Source organism: Oryctolagus cuniculus, chromosome 8 (genome assembly GCF_964237555.1).
Source record: "Oryctolagus cuniculus chromosome 8, mOryCun1.1, whole genome shotgun sequence".
Classification (NCBI taxonomy): domain Eukaryota; kingdom Metazoa; phylum Chordata; class Mammalia; order Lagomorpha; family Leporidae; genus Oryctolagus; species Oryctolagus cuniculus.
The window spans coordinates 16980420-17003802 of record NC_091439.1 but is presented as its reverse complement, the minus strand read 5'-3'; the positions used below and the strand labels follow the sequence as shown (position 1 = coordinate 17003802).

The 23383-nt window shown below is 47.1% G+C and overlaps 1 protein-coding gene across 5 annotated transcripts in view; it reads left to right on the top strand.

Moving 5' to 3' along the window:
• Positions 1–5310: 5310 nt before the first annotated feature.
• ARHGAP10 (Rho GTPase activating protein 10) overlaps positions 5311–23383 on the top strand; it is a 362697-nt gene continuing 344624 nt past the window's right edge. For 2 of the 5 annotated variants that reach the window (XM_070047463.1, XM_070047465.1), the window contains exon 1: positions 21981–22295. In XM_070047463.1, coding sequence (XP_069903564.1) covers positions 22142–22295 — 154 coding nt within the window. In that variant the 5' untranslated portion in view covers positions 21981–22141. Of the gene's footprint in view, positions 5363–21917; positions 22296–23383 lie in introns of those variants that run through there. The other 3 variants (XM_051819397.2, XM_070047462.1, XM_070047464.1) reach the window with 3 other exon arrangements.

The window sequence follows — 23383 nt, the reverse complement described above, 5'->3', positions numbered from 1 at the left end:
ATAAATTTAGAAATTCTTTTCTGCTTTTGATTTTCCCATTAGGAAACAAGACACATATAAAACATAGAAGTCCAAAAACTAACTTTCAAGTTCAACCTTTAGAACACAAGAAAAATGTGAGCTACAAACTGGGAAATTAGACACTGAGTATGACCAGGAACTTAGTTCTTGCAGTTGTAACTACTTTTTTCAGACAAGTTAAAACTGATAAGAAGCTCTTAGGAAACTCTTATCAGTCGCTGCAAGAAATAGCTCAACCTATCCTAATTTGGCAAAGACCCAAAGGGCCGGAATTGCTAAAAGCATGAGGACAATTCCCCACTCCCCATTAACTAAGTAGGCAGGGTAAGGATGGTTATTGTTACACTAAGTTCAGAGTCACAATATCTTTTTATTCCTGTGATATATTCTACATATTCTACAAGTGCATTTGCAGCCCTTGAAAGAGGTGGTTGCTTAAGTTGACACTGCAGAACATGGCAGGAAGTGTTGATTAGATTTGCACATTTGTTCTGAGTTAGTGAATTCCAAGCAGGTTTGCTAATGGGAAGTACTTGGTAGCTGTCAGGCCCTGGACCATGGCCACCTGTGTGTGATTCCTATGCGATGACTGTTGCTAATGTTTCGATGCATGTCCCTCCAGTCTTTTTCCTCTCTCCACATGCATTTTAAAATTCGAGCTGTTTTTATGGTTTCCTCCTCCTGGACATTTAGGCTATTTACAAGTTTTGCCTATTATAAATATGGTGGTGATTAATATGCTTGAACCCAGGTCTTTGGCCGTTTCCTGATTATTTCCTAAATAGGTAAATTCTTTGAAGTAATATTTCTAGAGCAAAACATAAATAGTTTAAAATGATGACCTGTAATAGTACCACCCTGAAATAACCACTGGAAACAATTTGGTGCATATTTTAAAATTCTGTTTTGAAAAATTAACATGTATGGACAGGAATAGATGTCTGTTAATTTTTTCCTTAAGATTTATTTTTATTTATTTGAACGGTAGAGTGACAGATAGAGGGAAAGGTCCAAGAAAGAGATCTCCCCTCAGCTGGACCACTCCCCAAAAGACAGCAACAGTCAGGGCAAGTCCAGGCCTACTCCAGGAACCCAGAGCTCCATCTGGGTCTCCCATGTGGGTGTCAGGAGCCCGAGTGCTTAAGCTCTTTTCTGTTGCTTTCCCAAGTGCATTAACAGGGAGCTGGATTAGACTCCAACTGGCGCTCTGGTATGGAAGACCAGCATTGCAACAAGTGGCCCAGCCCACAGTGGCATCTCATATAGGGAGATATATTGAAGGATTTGAGAAAAGGAATTACTTTAATTTTAGTAGGATCACTCTGGAAGTCTCAGTAATCCAAGAGAGGGATGACAATGATTTGCAATAGTGGAAGGAATGAATGGTGGTCAGATTCTGGATTCTGTATGTAGGAAGAGGTTGCATGTGGGCTATGACAGAAAGATAAGAGTGTAGATTCACTCTGAGTGTTTTAGACTTGAGCAACTGCAAGAACGAAGGGGACAAGTGGCAGGGTAAAGGCTGAAGGTAAAGCAGTTTTGCAGAGCATGAGTTTGAGCTACCTATTAGGTAGCCAACAGTAGGGTGTTGAAAAATCAGTGTGGAGGGTTGGAGTCAGCAGGCAGGTGCTGCAAATATAAATGTGGGGCTCATTAGCATCTGAATGGTATCTAAAGCCAGGAAACTGGTTGAGAGTATAGAGAGAGCAAGTATAGACAAAGAGAAAAGGACGAGAGTTCTCCAAACTTCTTCCTGACCATCAAGGGGGCCCAGGGGCCTTGTTCTTGGGCTTTCTTGCCAGAATGATCTCCAAACACCAGTCTTCACTCTCACCTCAAGTGAGGAAACCAGGATGGCCTCCTGCCCAGAGGCCAGGGGACACATGAGCCCTGCTGAGCCTGCGGATGGGAGAAAAAGAACAAAAAGCAATGGGACACAACAGTGAAATACAAAGTGAAAAGGAGACACTGAATAATGAGGCCGTGGAGTGCCGCGAGCGTCTCGGGGAGTCTGGCCAGCAGACTCAACCCAGGGCCCGCGACGACGGTTTCTCGGGCGAGAAAAGAACGAACGACGTTTATCAGTCTTCAGTAGACTTTTTATTAGAGAAAGTAAACGTAACAGAGGGAGTAGGAAAGGAGAGGCGAGAAAGAGAGCTTCCTCCTTACACCCGCAGCTTATATACAAAATGCGACCAATCAGGAGCAAGCTAGAGTCCATGTATTGGGCACACCAATCCGGTCTCTGTTCACGTGAAAGGCACGCGTCGTTCGGCCAATCAGGTGAGGTGTCACGCAGCAGGCAGGCAGGCAGACTCACTGCGGGGGTCCTGCCGCCATCTTGTTGTTTACCGCGACCTCGATCCCTCCGCCTCCGGAGGGCCCTGCCCATAGGAAAGCCCCCCGCCCCTGTCAAAACCGAAAGTAAAAAACCCCCGCCTAGCGATACCGCCGCGGACTATTCCCCGACAGTGGAGGAGTTTGTTTTGGAGATAGAACAGAGGTGAAAACAGAAGTCTGCCATGGGGCTGGCATCATGGGACAGCAGGTTTAGCCACAGTCTGTGACACCACCATCCCATACCAGCACCGGTTCAAGTCTCAGCTGCCCCATTTCCAATCCAGCTCCCTACTAACGTGCCTGGGATAGCAGCAGAGGATGGCTCAAGTACCTGGGCCCCTGCCACCCATGGGGGAGACCCGGATGAAACTCCTGACCCCTACCTTCAGTTGGGGTCAGCTCCAACTGTTGCAGGCAACTGGAGAGTGAAACAGTGGATGGAAGATCTCTCTCTCTCTCTCTCTCCCTTTCTCCCTCCCTCCCTCTCCACCTTCCCCCTTCCCTCTTCCCCTTTCTGTCACTCTTTCAAATAAATAATTCTTAAAACTCCCCTATCAATTTTTTTTTTCAGAAGACATCAGAATTGATTGTCAAAATCCCAAATGTGGGGGTAAAAACATTTGCCAACTCTCTCTATACATCTACACTGCTTATGGAGGATGAGTAGTTGCTGAATTATTTGGTCAGACTCAAAAGTGACAGAACCTGAAGCTAATACATTAGGTTACAGAATAGATTTTTTATAAGACTGAGGAGCAGGATCACTCCAACATAAAGAACTCTTACTGTGTACCAGGCATTGTTCTATGTGCTTCCCAGAGTTCATAAATGGACTTCTTTAGTCTCCAAAATGACTCAGTGAAGAGGCACAGTTATTACCCCTGTTCTACAGAGGAGCAAACAGAGACAACTCTCTCTATACATCTAGAAAGATTGTCAGTAAGTGGTATAACTACTTCTTGGTATGAAGTGATAAAATAAGCTTTCTCCCTCTTAGTGAGTATGAAAACTTACTCTGAAATGTCATGTAAAAAAAAGTTTTGCACAGATTTTATCCAACACATTTCAAAAATCTCAGTGTACTGGAACATAGTCCAGCTATGTTTTCAAAAGAGTCAGCACGACTAATCTGTTCAGAGTGCTTTTCTTTCCAGCTGACTGCATTCTAGGAAGGAACACTGCGGGAAGTTTTTTAAATGCTTCTGTTAAAATAAGAGAAAAAGGAGAGCCATCTTCAGTGCTGAATATTTATTTAAAATAAAAATGTCAAAAGGCGAAGAGAGAGAAAGAAATCTCACTCCCACTGGTTTACATCCCAAATGTCCACAAAAGCCAGGACTCGGCCAGGCTAAGCCAGGAACCAGGAACCCAATATAGGACTTTCAATTGTGTCTTAAGTACTTGAGACATCACCTGCTGCCTTCTAGTGCGCAGTAGCAGGAAGCTGGAATCAGGAGCTGAGCTAGGACTCAAACTCAGACACTCCAAAACGGGATGCAGAAGTGATGGCCCAACCACTACATCAAACATCGGCCCCAGTGCTGGGTATTTCTTAAAGAGATTGTCTTTATTAGCTTTCATGTGTTTCTTCCTGATGAAGCATGCATTCTCTATCTACATTTAGGGGAAGGAGAGGCAAAGCAATAAGGGGAAATTGTCATCACTTCCACCATCCCACCATATGACAAATGAGGGGGCTTCCAAAAGTCCATGGAAAATAGAATTAAAAAGATAAATTCACTTTGATGCAAAATATTTTGAAATCTATATAGTTTTTTCATCGTACAAATTTTCCATGAATTTTTCATGACCTTTTTATTCAGAACTTATCTCCTAAACAGTTTCTAAGGCTATGGAACATGCATCCATTAGGAAAAAACAAAAAGCACTTTGTTGGGTTAATGATTCCCAATCTGGAAAACAATATTTCAAGTTGTCTCCTTAGTACCTTGGAGAGTTTTAGATCTTGGAACACAGTCACAGGATGAGTGAACTTGCACTGTGCCTTTCTACCTTTTCCTTGGGAAAGTTTTGTGTGAGAGGGGAGCTAAGAAAGGGGAATGCAAAAAAATATATTTTTCAGGCTGATCAGCTTTGGAAACAAAGACAAATAGAAGATGAGGATCTGCAAGTAAAATTATCCTTGCAAACTATGCACCTTAGAAAGTCTCCACGGGGGGGTGGGGGTGGTGGTGGGGGTGGGGCAGCACTGTTGCTCAGTAGGTTAATCCTCCGCCTGCTGCGCCAGCATCTCATATGGGCACCAGTTCTAGTCCCGGCTGCTCCTCGTCCAATCCAGCTCTCTGCTATGGCCTGGGAAAGCAGTAGGAAATGACCCAAGTCCTTGGGCCCCTGCACACACGTGGGAGACCCAGAAAAAGCTCCTGGATCCTGGCTTCAGATCAGCCCAGCTCTGGCCACTGTGGCCCTCTGGGGAGTGAATCAGTGCATAGAAGATCTTTCTGTCTGTCTGTCTGTCTCTCTCTCTCTCTAACTCCGCCTTTCAAATAAATAAATAAATAAATAAATATTTTTTAAAAATGAGAAGAAAGCCTCCACAAACATTTGGGAGTTTCTGTATCAGGTGATACTATAATCTTAACTCCAATAGGAAAAAAAAAAAGGTGTCTAAAACAACCAGGAGGGACTGCAGGCATTCCTCTGCTGAGCCCCCAGAAAATGAGACAATGAACAGTTGTGTACATTTACCTGAGAACTAAAGAGCAACAGGATCCTTGAATAACAACATCAGGAAAAGCAGAATCCAGAATGGGTTTAAAGTGATGAAAAATAATAAAGAGGAAAGAAAAGGGATCATTTTAAGGTCACACTCCTAGCAAGAACAAAAGCAGAAAGACTGTTTGGGGAAAGATGATGTAATGTTAAAACAATAACAGACCACAGAATTCATCGGAGTCTCCTATTCCCCATTCTTTCCCCAGTGGCCACCTTCAAAGGGAAAGGATGACAGAGGTCAGGAGGGAACCTAAGGTCACGGAAGGTAAGAATCGAAGGTTTGTGTTTTTAACTTCATTAGTTTAATTAACTTGTTTTTATGCTCAGATAAATCATATTCCAAAAACTTAAGAGAGTTGGGTTGTAATCATACAGTGAATGTTAGCACCCTTAGAGTGAAAAATGAACAGAATGAGCATAGATTCATTAAGGATCAGTGCTGTGTGGTGCAGGCATTTGGCACAGTTGTTCACTTGCCACCTGGGACACTCGTGTCCCATGCTGGAGAGCCTGGGATCCAGTCCCAGCCCTAATGCCAAGTCTAGCTTTCTACCAATGTGCACCCTGCAAGGCAGCAGGTGATGGCTCGAGTGCTTAGGTTCCTGCCATTTTCATGGGAGACCTGAACTGAGTTCTGGCTCCCAGCTTTAGCCTGATCCAGCTGCAACTATGAGGATATTTGAGGAGTAAAGTAGCAAATTGGAGATCTCTCTCTCCCTCTCTCTTCTTCTCTCTCCCTCTCTCTTCTTCTCTCTCTCTTTCAAATAAATAACTAAAAAATGTTTCATAAAACCAATTCTATCAAAGTATTCTTACATAAATGTGAGCTGTAAACAATAAACTCTATACCTAGGAACTCAGTACACTCAGGCCTTGTGTCTTTTTCACTCACTATTATATTGGATCATTTCTCTTATACCATTAACTATTCTTCTACACTATAATTTTAAATACCTAGAGAGTTCAATTATATGAATATATTCTGAATCACCTAACCAATTCACCATGTTTAGACTGTTTCACATTTTTGGCATTAAAAAATCATGCCAGGGTTATGATTATTTTACATACAACTTTGTACATTTTTTTAATTTTAAATTTAGGTCACACTCTCAGAAGAGAAATAAAGCAACCAAAGGGTACATAATTTCAAAAGTCTTTTTAAACATTTTTATTTGTTTGCTTGCTTGCTTTTTTGCTTATTTATTTGAGAGACAGAAAGAGAAAGATAGAGACAGAGCGAGGGACAGACAGACACCCCCCCAAATGCCTGCAACAGCTGTGACTGGGCTGGAATGAAGCTGGGAGCTGGGAACTCAATGTGAGTCCTGTACAAGCAGCAGGGCCTCAACCACTTGTGTCAGGATCTGCTGCCTTCCAGGGTGCACATCAGCAGGAAGCTGGAACTGTAATGAAGCCAGGACTCCAACTTAGGGATGTGAACATCTCAACCAGAGTCTTAACCACCAGGCCAAATGCCCACCTGTCAAAAATCTTCTTAAAATAAGTATCACCGGCCGGCACCCCAGCTCACTAGGCTAATCCTCCGCCTGCGAGGCTGGCACCCCGGGTTCTAGTCCTGGTTGGGGCACCATATCCTGTCCTGGTTGCTCCTCTTCCAGTCCAGCTCTCTGCTGTGGCCCAGGAGGGCAGTGGAGGATGGCCCAAGTGCTTGGGCCCTGCACCTGCGTGGGAGACCAGGAGGAAGCACCTGGCTCCTGGCTTCGGATTGGCACAGCGCGCCAGCCGTAGTGGCCAGCTGGGGAGTGAACCAATGGAAAAAGGAAGACCTTTCTCTCTGTCTGTCTGTCTGTCTCTCTCTCTCTCTCACTGTCTAACTCTGCCTGTCCAAAAAAAAAAAAAAAAAAAAAGATAACTATACTAAAATTGTTTCCAGAAAGAACTAGTTGTCCATAGTCTCACCAACAACACAGGGGATCTTCTATAAAGTTCACGGGGAATGTGTATTGTGGACAACTATGCATGCATTTTAAACTTCTTTTTGCACCAATATAAACTTAGCTTTTTGCTTTTAAAGATTTATTTATCATTAAAGCAGAGTGACAGAGAGGAGAGAGGGAGTGAGGGAGAGAGGAAGGGAGGGAAAGAGAGAGAGAGAGGGAGAGAGAGAGAAAGAGCAGGAGATACTTTCCGTCTGCTGGTTCACTCCCCAAATGGCTATAGCAGCCAGAAAAAGGCCAAGCTGAAGCCAGGAGCCAGGAACTCCATCTGGGTCTCCATGCGGGTGGCAGGGACTCAAGCATTTGGACTATCTTTTGCAGCTTTCTCAGGCTCATTATCAGGGAGCTGGATTGCAAGCAGAGCAACCAGGACTTGAACTGGTCCTCTGATAAGGGATGCTGGTGTTGCCTGCAGCAGTTTAACCTACTGTACCACAACACTGGCCCCTAAACTTATCTTTTAACGTGACTTTTTCCATGAATATTTTGAAGTACCCTCATATATGAGTGCCTGTTTTTCTAACCCTCTTAAGCACTGTAAGATTTTGGTAGAAAAACTTTTTTGATGATTTGTATTGTGCATTTAAGTTACATATATGTTTATATCAGTAATGTAGCTTACCACTTGAACCATAGTTAAGTATATAGTTCGGTAGTATTTAATACCATTTTATTGTACAACCGTCTCTACTACCAGTTCTAGAACTTTTTAATTTTCCTGTGTAGAAACTCTATACCCTTTAAACCAAGAAATAGTTAAAAGTTTATTTTTTTCTTGCGCCATTCTTTTGGTATGTTGTTCAGTTTATTGCTAGTACTCTTTCCTCTCAATAAGGTATTGGATTTCTGCTTCATTTTTTATTTTTACAAATTTATTCATTTATTTGAAAGTCAGCGTTACAGAGAAAGGGAGAGACAGAGACAAAAAGATCTTCTATCCACTGGTTCACTCCCCAGATGGCCACAACACCCAGGGCTGGGCCGTGCCAAAGCCAGGAGCCAGGAGCTTCATCTGGGTTTTCCATGTGGGTGTAGGCACATTAGCAGGGAACTGGATTGGAAGTGGAGCAACCGGGACATGAACTCGCAGCCAAATGGGATGCAAACATTGCAGGCAGTGGCTTAACCTACTATGCCACAATGCTGGCTCCACATTTCTTCTGTATTAGAATAGGACAGGCTATTCAATAGCAAAAAACAACTTGAAAATCTTTCACCTTATACAACAGAAGTATTTATCTTACTCGAGTTACACACTCTAAAGATTTATTTATTTATTTGAAAGTCAGAGTTACACAGAGAGAGGAGAGGCACAGAGAGAGAGAGGTCTTCCATCCACTGGTTCGCTCCCTAGATGGCCGCAATGGCCGGAGCTGCACTGATCTGAAGCCAGGAGCCAGGAGCCTCCCAAGCGGGTGCAGGGTTCCAAGGATCTGGGCCATCTTCCACTGCTTCCCCAGGCCATAGCAGAGAGCTGGATCAGAAATGGAGCAGCTGGGTCTTGAACCGGTGCCCATATGGGATGCAGGCACTTCAGGCCAGGGCATTAATCCCCTGCGCCACAGCGCTGGCCCAACTCAAGTTACACATTAAATGCCAGCCAGGGAATGTCTCTGCTTCCTACCACCTTCAGAGGCTGGGCTAACGGGGGGTTCACTCACCTCATAGTTTCACAATTTGGAACACGAGGACTTCCTAGGTAGTTACCCAGGCAGGACAAGAAAGTGCTGTAGAGCCTTGCACCAGAATTAAATACTTCAGCCTGGAAATCACACCAATTGCTTCCACCACAGCCAAACTGGTAACCTGGCCAGCATAGAAACCACACTCCTTTTGTGTGCCTGAAGGGAGAGTACGGGTAAGATACGGGTAAGCCCCCAAAATCTCTACACATTTCTTTGTATCTGTGTTGATGCAACACAGGCTTCATTTAACTACAAAGCTTTTCCTCCTGTTAATGGAGTCCACACATTAATGTCTCACTTTTTGTAATGACACAAGAAATCTTGGATTGGGGCTGGCATTGTGGCACATAGGTTAAGCTGTCACCTGCGACTCTGGCATGCCATAGGGCGCCGATTGGAGTCCCAGCTGCTCCACTTCCAATTCTACTCTCCGCTAATGCACCTGGGAAAGCAGTGGAGGATGATCTTCTTGAGGCCCTACCACTCACATGGGAGACCCTGGTGGAGTTCCAGGCTCCTGGCTTGAGTGTGACTGAACCCCGGGCCACTGGGACCACTTCGGGGAGTGAAACAGAGGATGAACCAGCTCTCTCTTTCCCTTCTTCTCCCTCCACAACTTTGCCTTTCAAATAAATGAACAAATCTTTTTTAAAAAAAGAAATCTTGGAATAAAAAGTGAAAAAATTGCATGTAGGAGAGCCATTTGATGTTTCACAGAGTGGCGAGGAACAGCCTGCTGTAGCCACGCATGTTACGTGGCCATCTCTGGGCGTGGCTTCCTTACTAACTGCTACTTTCCGAAGTACCGGTGATGCTTTTCCAGCAGCGCTGGGCCCTGGTTTATGTGTGCTTAGTCACATCTCTCTGGATGCTCTGTGGAGGATAACAAATGTTGACAAACACTGCACAAGTTCTAGCAACCTGCTTGAAAAATGAAAAATTAGTACTCAGCTTTTCCTTAAACCCACACTCTTTAACTCATTCCTGCCCCCAAAAAACACAAAGTACTACCAACGGTATTTCTGTAGTTACAGATTTGTACAATACATCAAAGTACAGCAATTAAAGTGGCAGGGTTCAGACTATTTATATGCTCTGCTGAGCCCCCATTTTTTTTTTTTTTTTTTTTTTTGCACATCCTATGCTTAGCCTATATTGTTCTAAAATGCTTGAAAGTGTGAGAGCTGGGGCTGGAATAGCGGGGCAATGGATTAGTGTTGCTGCCTGTGATTCTTGCATTCTTGTTTCTGTTAACTCTGCTGGCTAGTAGCCTGGCGACTTCACTCAGCTTTTAGCTTACTGCGTGCGCCACTGTGAAAAGGGTGAGTACACCAGAGAGCCGGCAAGAGCAGCAACATCAGGGCAAAAGTTTGGAGTGAGACGCTGCTTGAAACACTGTCATCCCGTATCAGAGTGCCTAGACTCAAGCCCTGGCTCTACCGCCAATTCTACTTTCCTGCTAAGGTGCACTCCCAGAAGCAGCAGATGATGGCTTAAGTACTTGGATGCCTGCCACTGACATAGAAGACCTGGATTGAGTTCCTGGCTGCCGGCTCCTGGTTCCCGACTTCTGGCTTCAGCCCCATCTAGGAGCCGTTGTGGGCATTAGGATAGTTAATCGGCAGATGGGAGCTGTCTTTGTTTTTCTGCTTCTCAAGTCAATAAATCGATTAAACAAGTAGATAGATAGATAGATAAAATGCTTGAAAGTGTGAGAGCCGGAGCTGGAATAGTGGTGCAGTGGATTAAGTTGCTGCCTGTGATTCTTGCATCCTTAGGAGCACTGGTTTGAGTCCTGGATGCTCTACTTCTGATCCAGTTCCCTGCTAATGGAACTGAGAAAAACTGCAAAAGATGGCCTGAGCACCTGGATTCCTGTCACCCATGTGGGAGACCCAGATGGATTCCAGGCTCCTGGATTCGGTCTGGCCCAACCCTGGCCATTGTGGCCATTTGGAGAGTGAATGAGTGGATGGAAGATTTCACCTCTTTCTGTAACTCTGTCTTTCAAATAAATGAAATCAATCTTTTAAAAAATGTGCACATCAGGCTGTGCTGGACTGGAGCTAGGACTTCGGAACTCAATCTAGGTCTCCCATACGGAAGCAGGGAGACAACGGGAGCCATTACCTGCCGCCTCCCAGAATCCACATTAGAAGGAAACTGAGCTGACAATTGAACACAGGTTTTTGTTTGTTTAACTTTTTTGATAGGCAGACAGATTGATCTTCCATCTACTGGTTCGTTCTCCAAATGCCTGCAATGGTGGGTTGCACCAAGTGGAATCCAGGAACCTAAAACTTAATCCAGGCTTCCCACATGGGTCACGGGGACCCAAATATTTGAACCATCACCTGCTGCCTCTGAGGGTATGCTGTAGCAGGAAGCTGGAATTCAGAGCAGAGCCAAGACTCAAACCCAGGCACTCCAATATGGGAAGCAGGCATCTTAACTGGCACCCTCAGTGCCGCCTGAACCCAGGCACTTCAGGGTGGACTGCAGATATCTTAACTGCTAGGCCAATCACTCACCCTGCAAATGATCCTTAAGTAGCACTAACCCATGAGTCTGTTGAGTTGATATGTGCCGATTTTCCTATTTTTCTGATAGTTAGATTGCTTCTTTTTCTTTTGTTTCTGCAACAAATAGTCCTGAGTGCATGGATTTTGAAAAGCATTTTCTTAGGACAAATGTCCTGATCTGAAATAGCTGTATCAAACACTAAGGACATGCATTTATATCTCTTTTCACTTTCTGTCTTGCTGAAGTGCTGGTGGACTCTGAGAACATGCCTCTAGTAGTGGTGGGTTGGCTCTCTTTGGCTGACTATTTGTCCAGTTTGAAGGTCAGTCTGTGGAAACCTCTCCCTGGGTCATGCCAGGGGCACTTGAACCACATGTCATAGCACAGACAGCAGCATTTGCATGAGGGATATGGGACAATGAGAAATGCCTGGTGATATATATACATACATATATGCATATATATGCCCAAATTTACTATATATATTAATGTATATTTAATACAAAGCATATATTATATATGTTATATATATAGTAAATTTGGGCGCACATTGTCCACGCCAAGTCTCGGCCAAAGTTGAGAGTGGGGAAGCAGTGATTGCCCTAATGACAAGGCACTCCACCTGGGGAGTGCTGTGACCCACATCTCCGTGAGCCAGGTTCTCTGGCTCCCTGCATGGAAAGAGAAGAGTCCCAGATTTCTTCAGAGGCCATGAATTTGAGCGTGGGAGGACTGGAGAATCTCTGCACTCCCCACACCCATTTTCCCACTTCCCCACCCAAGCCTCGCTCAGAACACCCTCTTCTCAGCCTGGCTGCCAGGCAGGCTGCACAGAGCAGCAGTGTGCTTTGTTGTATAATCATCTGTGTGTCAGCTTATTCCCCACGGCCAGAGTAGACCAGGCTGTGAATGCCCGAGAGTAGGGGCTGTTCTGCCTTTGTTTTCTTGTGGCACTTACCATGATGCGTGGCCCTCCCCAGGTACTTGCCAATTGAGTATCCTTAGGGAAATGCAGTGATTCTAGGACTTCCTTGGGGATCCCAAGATCTTTTTTTTTTTCTTTTTAAAAAAGATTTATTTATTTATTTGAAAGTCAGAGTTACACAGAGAGAGGAGAGGCAGAGAAAGAGAGAGGGAGAGAAAGGGAGAGAGGTCTTCCATCTGATGCATTCCCCAGATGGCCGCAACGGCTGGAGCTATGCCGATCCGGAGCCAGGAGTTTCTCCCAGGTCTCCCACGTGGGTGCAGGGGCCCAAGGACTTGGGCCATCTTCCACTGCTTTCCCAGGCCATAGCAGAGAGCTGGATCAAAAGAGAAGCAGCCGGGACTAGAACTGGCGCCCATATGGGACGCTGGCACTTTAGGCCAGGACGTTAACCCTCTGCGCCACAGCACCAGCCCCACCATGCTCTTTTAAGTTATGATATCTAGGGGTGCCGGAAAAGGTGAGCTGTTCTTTGGAAGAATCAGGTGACCCTGGCACCCAGGCTCAGTTGTCCTTGAAGAAAGAGGCAAGCCTGTGACAGAGCAGACAGTGTGTGCCCTTACTCCTCCCCAGCCTCATCTCAGCTCTCAGTGCTGCAGCCACATGGCCTTTTGAAGTTCTGTATGGGTTCTTCCACAAAGCCTATTCTGGAGTGTTTCTGACCTTTCTGCATTACATCCACTTCACCTTAGCCCATTAATTCCTCAGCCCTCGGGTCTCAGCTTAATTGTCACGTCCTCAACGATGTCTCAGCAGAGGCCAAGGTTTCCTGTGATAGCAGCACCCTCAGTTGCTTCCTAGCACTTACCCAAGTGTTTATGTGTAATTTATATTCCTAACGATTTTTTAATTAATTTGAAAAGCAGAGTGACATACTCACATGGGGGATGGGGAGGGGGAGAGATATCTTTCACGTGTTTGTTGGTTCACTCCCCTAAATGGCTGTAGTGGCTATGCTGGGCCAGGCCAAAAGCAAGAGCCTGGAACTCCATCTAGGACTCCCACACGGATGCCAGGGGCCAAGCATTCAGGCCATTTTCCACTGCTTTCCCAGGAGCATTAGCAGGGAGCTGGATTGGAAGCTCAGCAGCCAGGACTCAAATCAGCACCCTGGGGGCTGGCACTGTGGTGAAGTGGGTTAACACCCTGGCCTGAAGCGCTGGCATCCCATATGGGTACCAGTTCGAGACCCGGCTGCTCCACTTCTGATCTAGCTCTCTGCTATGGCCTGGGAAAGCAGTAGAAGATGGCCCAAGTCCTTGTACCCTTGTACCAGTGGTGGGGGGCCTGGAAGAAGCTCCTGGCTCCTGGCTTTGGATCGGTGTAGTTCCGGCCATTGAGGCCATCTGGGGAGTGAACCAGCAGATGGAAGACCTCTCTCTCTGTCTCTACCTCTCTCTGTAACTCTGTATTTCAAATTAATAAATAAATCTTTAAAAAAAATCAGCACTCTGATATGGGATGCCAGTGTCACAAGTGGCAGCTTAACTTGCTATGCCACATGCCTGCCCCTATTCCTAATGATCTGATGTATGTTGTTTCCCTCTGCCTGGAGGTTGTTACTCTATGAGGGCACAAATCATCCTTGTTTTATTCACCCATGTTGTCCCAGTTTTAGCATTGTACCTGAGAAGTAACAGGTGCTCAGTAAATATTTGAGTCATAAATACCAATTTCTGTGTCCCCTGGGAGCACCCACTGCATTCCTGGAAAATTCTAGACTAGCTCTTAGTATCACTTACCCAGCTGAGTGCATTATTCATATTGCTTGGACCTATACTCTCCATAGGACTTCCATGGAGGAAAAAGTTCTTTTATAAAAACAGATGACATGAAAATGCCAAAAATATTTGGACAGTTGTTGTTCTGTGATTTTTTAAATTTTTATGCAAATTTTATATTTGAGAGGCAGAGAAACAGAGACAGATACACAGAGAGAGTATCCATCTGTTGGTTCAATCCCAGAATGCCTGCAAAGTTTGAAGCAAAAACAGGGAGCCAGGAACTCAATTCCAGTGTCCCAAGGAAGTGGCAGGGACCCAATTACTTGAGCTGTCACCTGTTGCCTGCCAGGGTGTGCATTAGCAGGAAACTGAAACTGGAACCAGATTCGAGATTCAATCCTAGTCACTCTGGAATGGCATCTGGATGTCCCAAGTGGCATCTAAACCACTAAGCCAAAGGCCTGCCTGCCCCAGATTCTGTGATAACTGATCTTTAAGAAAAGCTGCCCTACAAACTGCTACCAGTGCTTATGGCTGGGAAAGCAGTGAGGTGGAGAGGGGAGAAAAAGAGGTCTTTCATTCTTCCTTCATTACCTTTTTTATTATGATAAAGTACACACAATATACAACTTGATATTTTATTTTATTTTATTTTATTTAAGACAGAGTTACAGAGAGAGGTAGAGACAGAGAGAGAGGTCTTCCATCCACTGATTCACTCCCTAGATGGCCGCAATGGCCGGAGCTGTGCCAATCCAAAGCCAGGAGTCAGGAGCTTCCTCCGGGTCTCCCACGTGGGTGCAGGGACCCAAGGACTTGGGCCATCTTCTACTGTTTTCCCAGGCCATAGCAGAGAGCTGGGTCAGAAGTGGAGCAGCCAGGAATTGAACCGGTGACTATTTGGGATGCCAGCACTGTAGGCAGAAGCTTTACCTATTACGCCATAGCACCAGCCCCTATAACTCACTATTAATGACAGTTATGGCCCATAAGATAAAAAGCTAAAATGTCACAGGACACACAGGAATCATGAGAAAAGAAGCTGACTTGGTTGGAAGGGGACCCTTTCGTCTTGTCCATTCTGTTTGCTGTAGTAGCTCTAGGAACTGTCATGTAGTGAGGTAACATTGAGGATGGGAGCCCATGCTTCCCCCAGACTGTAAAGTCATGTTAGATACCGACTTCTGGACTTTTAAAAAAATTATTTTATTTATTTGAAAGACAGAGTTACACAGAGAGGTAGAGCCTGAGAGAGAGTTTGGTCTTCCATCCGCTGGTTCACTCTCCAAATGACCCCAACAGTCAGAGCTGAGCTGATTTGAAGCCAGGAGCCAGGAGCTTCTTCCAGGTCTCCCATGCTGGTGCAGGGGCCCAAGGACTTGGGCTGTCTTCCACTGCTTTCCCAGGCCATAGCAGAAAGCTGGATCGAGAGTAGTGCAGCTGGGACTCGAATCAGCGCCCATATGGGATTCTGGCACATCGGGTCAGGGCTTTAACCCTCTGCGCTACAGTGCCGACCCCAGGACTTTTTTTTTTTAATATGAGAAAGAAATAAAATCTGCATGGTTTAACTCATTACCTCATTTAACATACCCGCATAGTAAACCTCATGTTTTCTTAGATTTTCAGTTATAATATGTGTATTAGTTATCATTTTGCTATTATGATGAAATACTTAAGACAAACTAATTATGCTGGAGAGAGCTTTATTTTGGCTCCCAGTTTTGCAGGTTCACAGTCCAAGATGTGGTCAGGGCGGAAGGTGGGGGGTTCCCACTGGCTGGGTAGGCAGTTTGAGGTGGGAAATTTGGCTGTCTGGTGAAGCTGTGCATGCGGATGAAGGATTACGTGGTGTGCCGGGACACTGAGCGACTATAAGACCAATCCTCTCAAGAGAACTACCTTTTAAGAGCATACCTCCTATGCCTTAAGTCCCTCCCCCTAGGCCAACTCCTAAACATCATAATTGGATTAAATTTCTACCTTTTTAGTACTATCATCATAAGACTTTGACATTCAAATCTTAAATGTTTACATGGGTTCAGGAGCCAAATCTTGTTCAAATCACAGCAATGTGTCTGAATTTAACTCTAGAGGACTCACAGCCTGAAACTGAGACTCACAGACCTGAAAGTTCAGTAGGACCATGTTTGACTGTACAGGTAACAGCTTTATGGCTCATCGGGGAAAGGCAGTATTGTGTCTAGCGGAAACTACATAAGGGGAACGTTTCCTCCGAGAGCATCTCTATTGCATGTGGACTGAAACTTGACCAGCTGGCACTGATTCAAATCTTACTCCAGGCACTGAACAAAGCACAAAGATGGTATTTGGAGTGTGAAGGCCTATCTGGCGTACACACTTGAGTGTCCTCCAGGCTCTTCATTCAGACTTCATGGGTCTCGTGCTGAAACTGGCCCCCTCCCTTCTGTGTATCACCACTGCTTCTTTTCTTTTTTTTTTTTAATTTATGTCCATTTTATTTGGAAGATAGGGAGACAGACAGAAAATTCTTTTATCTGCTGGTTTATTCCACAAATGCCTGCAGTAGCCAGGGGTGGGCCAGGGGGAAGCCCAGAGCCCCCATTTGTTTTTTAAAAATAATTTTATATTTTGAAATAGATTTAAGAAAAGTTACAAAGACAAGACAGAGTTTCCACATGCCCAACATCCCATTTCCCTTATTATTTTTCCCAAAGGAATATTTTATTTAATAAGCACAGATTTCTTTTCTTTTTTCTTTTTTCTTTTTTTTGGACAGGCAGAGTGGACAGTGAGAGAGAGAGACAGAGAGAAAGGTCTTCCTTTGCCGTTGGGTCACCCTCCAATGGCCGCCATGGCCGGCGTGCTGCGGCCAGCGCACCGCGCTGATCCGATGGCAGGAGCCAGGTGCTTCTCCTGGTCTCCCATGGGGTACAGGGCCCAAGCAGTTGGGCCATCCTCCACTGCACTCCCGGGCCACAGCAGAGAGCTGGCCTGGAAGAGGGGCAACCGGGACAGAATCCGGCGCCCCGACCGGGACTAGAACCCGGTGTGCCGGCGCCGCAAGGCGGAGGATTAGACTAGTGAGCCGCGGCGCCGGCCTAATAAGCACAAATTTCATAAGTACAACTTAAGGAATATAGTGATTCTTCCTACCATACCTGCCCTCCCAACCACACTCCCAACCCTCCCTCCCTCCCTCTCCCATTCCCAGTTCCATTCTCCATTAAGATTCATTTTCAATTAACATTATACACGGAAGACCAACTCTATACTAAGTAAAGATTTCAACAATTTGAACACACATGCATAAAAAAACCCTGAGAACAAGTTTTATAATTAATTTTCATAACATTCATTGTGGACAGAAGTCCTATATGGGAAGTAAGTGCACAGTAACTCCTGTTGTTAACAACTAACACTCATGTATGAGGACAGTGGTCACCCGAGGCTCTTGACATGAGCCGTCAAGGCTATGGAAGCCTTTTGAATCCACAGTCTCTGACAGTATTTAGACAAGGCCATAAGCAAAGTGGAAGTTCTCTCCTCCCTTCAGAGAAAAGTACCTCCTTCTTTGATGGCTCCTTCTTTCCAGTGGGGTCTCTCTCACAGAGATACTTTTTTTTTTTTAAGATTTTTATTTTATTTTTTTGAAAGTCAGAATTACAGAGAGAGAGAGAGAGAGGTCTTCAATCCACTGGTTCACTCCCCAGTTGGCCACAAGGGCCGGAGCTGCGCTGATCTGAAGCCAGGAGCCAGGAGCTTCATCTGGGCCTTCCCTCGCGGGTGCAGGGGCCGAAGGGCTTGGGCCATCTTCCACTGCTTTCCCAGGCCACTGCAGAGGGCTGGACAGGAAGTGGAGCAGCCAGGACTGGAACTGGCACCCATATGGGATACCAGCACCACAGGCAGTGGTTTTATCCGCTGCACCACAGCTCCAGCCCCACAGAGATCCTTCATGTAGGACTTTTTTTTTTTTTTTCCCACAGTGTCTTGGCTTTCCATGCCTGAAATGAAGAGCTCCAAACTTAATCTGGATCTCCCACATCAGTGACAGAAGCTCAGGACTTTGAGCCATCATCTGTTGCACATTACTAGGATGGTGGATTGGAAATGAAGTACTAGGACTTGAACCAGGCACTCCCATGTGGGAAGTGAGCATCCCAAGTGACAACTGCTGGCTGCATGCCTAACCCAATATTGGCTTCTTATCCCATGCTGTCTTCCAGTATATGGTATGGCCATCCACCTAACATACTATGCCAGGAGGCTAGAGGTCACAGTTGACACCTTTTTCCTCATTTCCAATATCCAAGACATTGTCAAGTCCCAGAATCTCCATCAAAATATATTTAATTTCGGTCCATTTCTGTCTCCAATGTTCTCTGGCAGTGGTAAGCTATACCATTTCTTGCCTGACTGGATTTCTATTCCCTATATAGCTGCTAGAGAAAACGCCAACCAGATCACATTACCACTACGCTTAAAAGTCTCCTGAGGCTTTCAGTTGCATTAGGATGCAATCCAAAATCCTCAGTGAGGCCTGTGAGGCTGTGCAGGACCTGGCCTGTCTGCCCACTGACACCCAGCATCATCATGAGCCCGTTTCTTTCACTCACTCACTGTCTTTCAGCCACCTGACCTTGTCCTCCATTCCCTTGAATGTATCATAGCATCCATAGGATGGTTCCTTGTCTGGATTACTCTGCTCCCACCACCTATTTAATGGTTAGTTCCTACTGATTTTTCTGGTTACTGGTTACATTTCTTCAGCGAGGTCTTCCTTAACCCAGTTCTTAATCTCTATCAGGTCCCCCCAGTTATAACCTTTCACACACGTGTCACATTACCTTGATGACCCTTTCATTTTGGCATTAGATACATATTTATTTATTTATTTATTTATTTATTTTGGTGCACCAGTCTCCCTCCAGACACCACAAGCACAATGAGGACAGACGCTGTTCGTTTTTGGTGCGGCAGCATCACTAGCACCTAGCATAGAGCCTACCACATGCAGAAGGTTAACAAACATTTGTGGGAAGAATCAGTTAACCAACGAAACCTGGGAACTCAATAGCATCTGCTTTTGTGACCACTCTCCTTGAATTCTGTCTTACCTAGTGTAATGCTATGATTTAAGGGCTCCCTGCCCCCACCCCACATTTTCTCAGATTGATGGAATGCAATCTTCATCTCATTCTTCTCTTCAGCCTGTCCTTCCCATTCTCCTTATTATCCTCTTTTCCTAAAAATTAATTTTTTAGAAGATTTATTTTATTTAAAAGGCAGAGTGACAGAAAAAGACAGTTTTTCCATCTGAAGATTCACTCCCCGAGATCGTCCAGGCTGAAGCCAGGAGCCTGGAACTCCATCCAGGTCTCTCATGTGGGTGGCAAGGGTCCAGGTCCTTGGGCCACCATGGACTGCTTTGCTAGATGCATTAGCAGGGAGCTGGAGCAGAAGCGGAACAACCGGGGCTCCAACTGGCTCTCTGATGGGGGCTGCTGGTGTCGAGGGAGTGGCTTAACCCACTGCCCCCTCCTGCTTCTCTTAATCCTCATTATTTTAACTTTCAGCAGGTACTTTACACATACTAACTGATTACATCTTATCCAACCTACAGCTGCAATTCATCATCTCCATTTCATGAAGGCAAGTCTAAGATTTAGAGAAAATTTACATTTGCCAAGGTTGCAGAGCTATTAGTGAAGGAGGGTGCAGAATTCCTAAATATCTTTTTACTGCACTGTACAGTTTTCTCTTCACTTAGTCATTCTTCTTCATACCACCTATACTGATCATTTCTACCAGGTACTGTACAAGGTGAAGTTGAAAAAAATCCACCCATTTGGGGCAGTGGGTTAAAGCCCCAGCTGCAGCGCCGGCATCCCACATGGGTGCCAGTTTGTGTCCCAGCTGCTCCACTTAGGATCCAGCTCCCCGCTAATGGTCTAAGAAAAGCAGTGGGAGATGGCTCAAGTGGTTGGGCCCCTGTTTTCCATGTGGGAGACCTGGGAGAAGCTCCTGGCTTTGCCTTGGTCCAGTCTTGGCTGTTGTGGCCATCTGGGGGAGTGAACCAGTAGATGGACGATCGCTAAGTCTGCCTTTCAAATAAATAAATAAATCCTTTACAAACATCATCACACCCAAAAGAAATGCCTCTATTCTAGACCACCAGCCTCTGGCAATCACTATGTACTTGCTGTCTCTGGATACCCCTGGTTGGGACTTTGCATTCAATGGATCATAATGCACACACTATACATGGACTTCTGTGGTTTCTTTAGCTCAGTGTAATGTTTTCATGGCTCATTGTATTGTAACAGGTTCTGAACTTCACTCCTTTTTATTACGAATTAATAGTCAATTGCATGGGGACACATTTTCTTTACCCAGGGAACAACCAGTGGACACCGGGTGGGCTCCTCTCTTGGGCTATGGTGAATAATACTGTTGTGAACAGTCGCGTACAAGTACTCAGGATGATGCAGGTTTTCCCTTCTCTTGGGTGTATCCCTCAGAGTGGCACTGCTGGTCTTTGAGCACCTCCGTGCTTACTCGTTTGAGGAAGTGTCAGCAGCCGGTCTTCAGGAGCAAAACTTTGGGTTTTTGTCCAGAGGATCGAGGGAGGGCAGCCTTTGGCTGCTGTGTGAAGCCTTCCATGTGTCTTTCCTCCCCTTTGTTTGCCTCTTTTATTCGCTTCTCTGTAGACCCCAGTCCCCTGCTGATTTTAGCAGGAACCGGAGCTTTCAAACTAAAAGTTATTTGTAAAACATTCTGACCTCCCTGGAGGACACACATGAAAGCAGTCATGTTTATCTGTAGGTTAGGCTCCCTCCGCGCTGTTTTGTTACAAAAGAGTTTATTGAGTAGGAGGCTTATTTAACTTCTTCCTGAGGGTTACCACTCCTACACCACGCTGTCCAAACAGACTCTTAATTACCCATCTGAACGTTGCAAAGAATCACTTTGAAGTTTCTTGGTAGTATTACCATCATCAGTACACAAATGTTTGTAAAAATAAATAAAAAAAAAAGCGTGCCGGGCCCTATTAATTGCTCTATAAATTGTTATGAAAAGTTCTCTAATGAGCCATCTCAGGTTTATATTCCAATAATTTTCAGATAGTTCAATGTTTTTGGGGGCACACGTGCGCTCTGCTTCAGAGAACACAAGGAACGGGAGGCTTTCCGAGGGGCTCAGACAAAAATTCTCATTTGATCACCCCCTCCCATTTGGTGAAAACTGTACACAACCTGGCATTCGCTTTCCGGCGGCTGTTTTTAGAATAATAAAGTTCGCCTCCACCTACTCAAGCAAAACTGAATTTGCTGAACACAGCACCAACAACTTTCCTGTGGCTTAGCCACTTTCTTTCCTCAAGTCACGGAGTGCGGGCACGCAGGAAGTGTCTTCGGCCACCGAGCACACAGAACGTTCAGGTTTATTTAACACGCTTTTACTCCACACGGGGAACGCGGGTAAGGAAAAGGAGAGCCCTACGTGCGAGGCTGGGCACAGCTCTGAGTCGGTCCCCGGATACACAGGACAACCGAGGCGATCCTCGCCTCCAGCGCAGCAGACCGCCTCCGAGTTCGGTCGCCCCCGCCGCGGGGACGACGCGCCTTCCCGGCCCGCGTCGGGTTCCGCGCCTCAGGGAGCCGACGGTGAGTCACCCCGGCCCGGCAGCTGGAGGGCCGCGCGCGCGCCGCAACCCAACGCCGAGGAAGCCTCGGAAGGAAGAGGAGGGGCGAGTGCGCGTGAGGAAAAGAAGGAAGAGGCGTCTGGGGACGGGAAGGGAGCCGGAGCGAGGAAGAAGGGAAGGAGGAGGACGGAGCAGGGGGCGCCCCGCGGAGCGCGGGGCGGGCCCGGGAGGCGCCTTGGGCGTGCCTGCGGCGCGGGGGCCGGCCGGGGCGGGGCGGCGCGCGCTGAAGGTTCGGCGGGGGCTGCCGGGATTGGGGCGCCTCGCTGGTCGCTGGCCGCGTCGGCAGCTCTTGTGTGCTGCCAGGCTCTGCTCCGCGGGACATGTTCGCGCCGCGCGTGCCGTGCGCCCGGGACTGCTAGCTCCGGCCGGGCTTCCTGCCCGCGCGGCCCCTCACCTGGCCGCCGCCTGCCTGGAGCCCGGCTGGGGCTGACGCGCGCAGCAAGCGGGCGGTGTGCGCCGCGCGGACCGCTGCAATCATGGGGCTGCAGCCCTTGGAGTTCAGCGACTGCTACCTCGACAGCCCGTGGTTCCGGGAGAGGATCCGCGCTCACGAAGCCGAGCTCGAGAGGACCAACAAGTTCATCAAAGAGCTCATCAAGGACGGGAAGAACCTCATCGCCGCGACCAAAAGTGAGCGGGGACCCGGGCGGGCACAGGCTGCGGTATGGCGAGGCCGAGAGCAGCCTCTCCTGGCGGGAGGCGGAGGGTCTGGCACCCCGGTTCATATCGGATCGGGTCGCTCGGAACCCGGGAGGCCCTAGGGTGCTTGCTCCGCCAGCAGCCGGTGGCGAGTCCCCCCAATCACGCCCGTCGATCGGCGGCGGCGTGAGCCAGGGGCCGTGCGCTGGGGCGCGCTGCCCACGACTTTGGCCCAGCCCAGCCGGGCCCGACTGGGCACCCCTTGGTGCTGCGTCCTCCATGGCACTGACCTGAGGCTCTCACGGCCCCAGGGCAGGTTTTGTTCCTCCCTCCTCCCACAGCCTGCAAAACAGAGCCCTCAGTTTGACTAATGTTGGCTCGCGACCTCTTTCCTGAACGTTGAATTCTCCAGGGGGTCCTGAAGCTGCACTTTTGCCAGCTCCTTTCCTGATCGCTCCCCCAACCCTCCGAGCGTCTCATCCCGGGTCCCCCACTGGGCCAGCCCAGAAAGTCCGCCTGGCTTTGTGCTGCTTGCTGCACATTCCTTTGCTTCTCCCGTGCCGAGGAGGGGTCAAAGACTGGGCTCTGAAAGGGCCGGCGCCAGCGCCGTCTGCAGATAGGGAATTCCGCGCTGGTCACGCGTGGTGCCCGCCTCCCCTGATCTATCTGTTGAGAAATCGGAAGGAAACGGGAGAAATAAGTGTATAGCCCAGTAGTGAGCTGAAATGCGTGCCGTGGAGTTGGTGATGCTGCCGGGGATGGCGAGGGGTTCTCTCCAGGCAGGAACTGGGCAGCCTCACCCCCGCTGGGCCCCGCAGCCCTGAATGAGGACGGCTACAGGCACCGGAGAGGGTCTGTGTTGTCCGTGCCGTTATCGCCTATCTGGTTTTTCACTTCAGTAATTTCCAGCCTCGGGAGTTTGTCGCCTGGACACTTAACTACCTCTGGGGAAAGTACTCCGTGTCTGGCCCTCCCTCCTCCTCCCATTTTGTATTGAGGAAAATTGAAGCAAACCCAAGGTACCCTACCGCTCAGGTAGCCAGCTGGGAGCCTGGCCCAGGTAACTCTCATTTAATGAA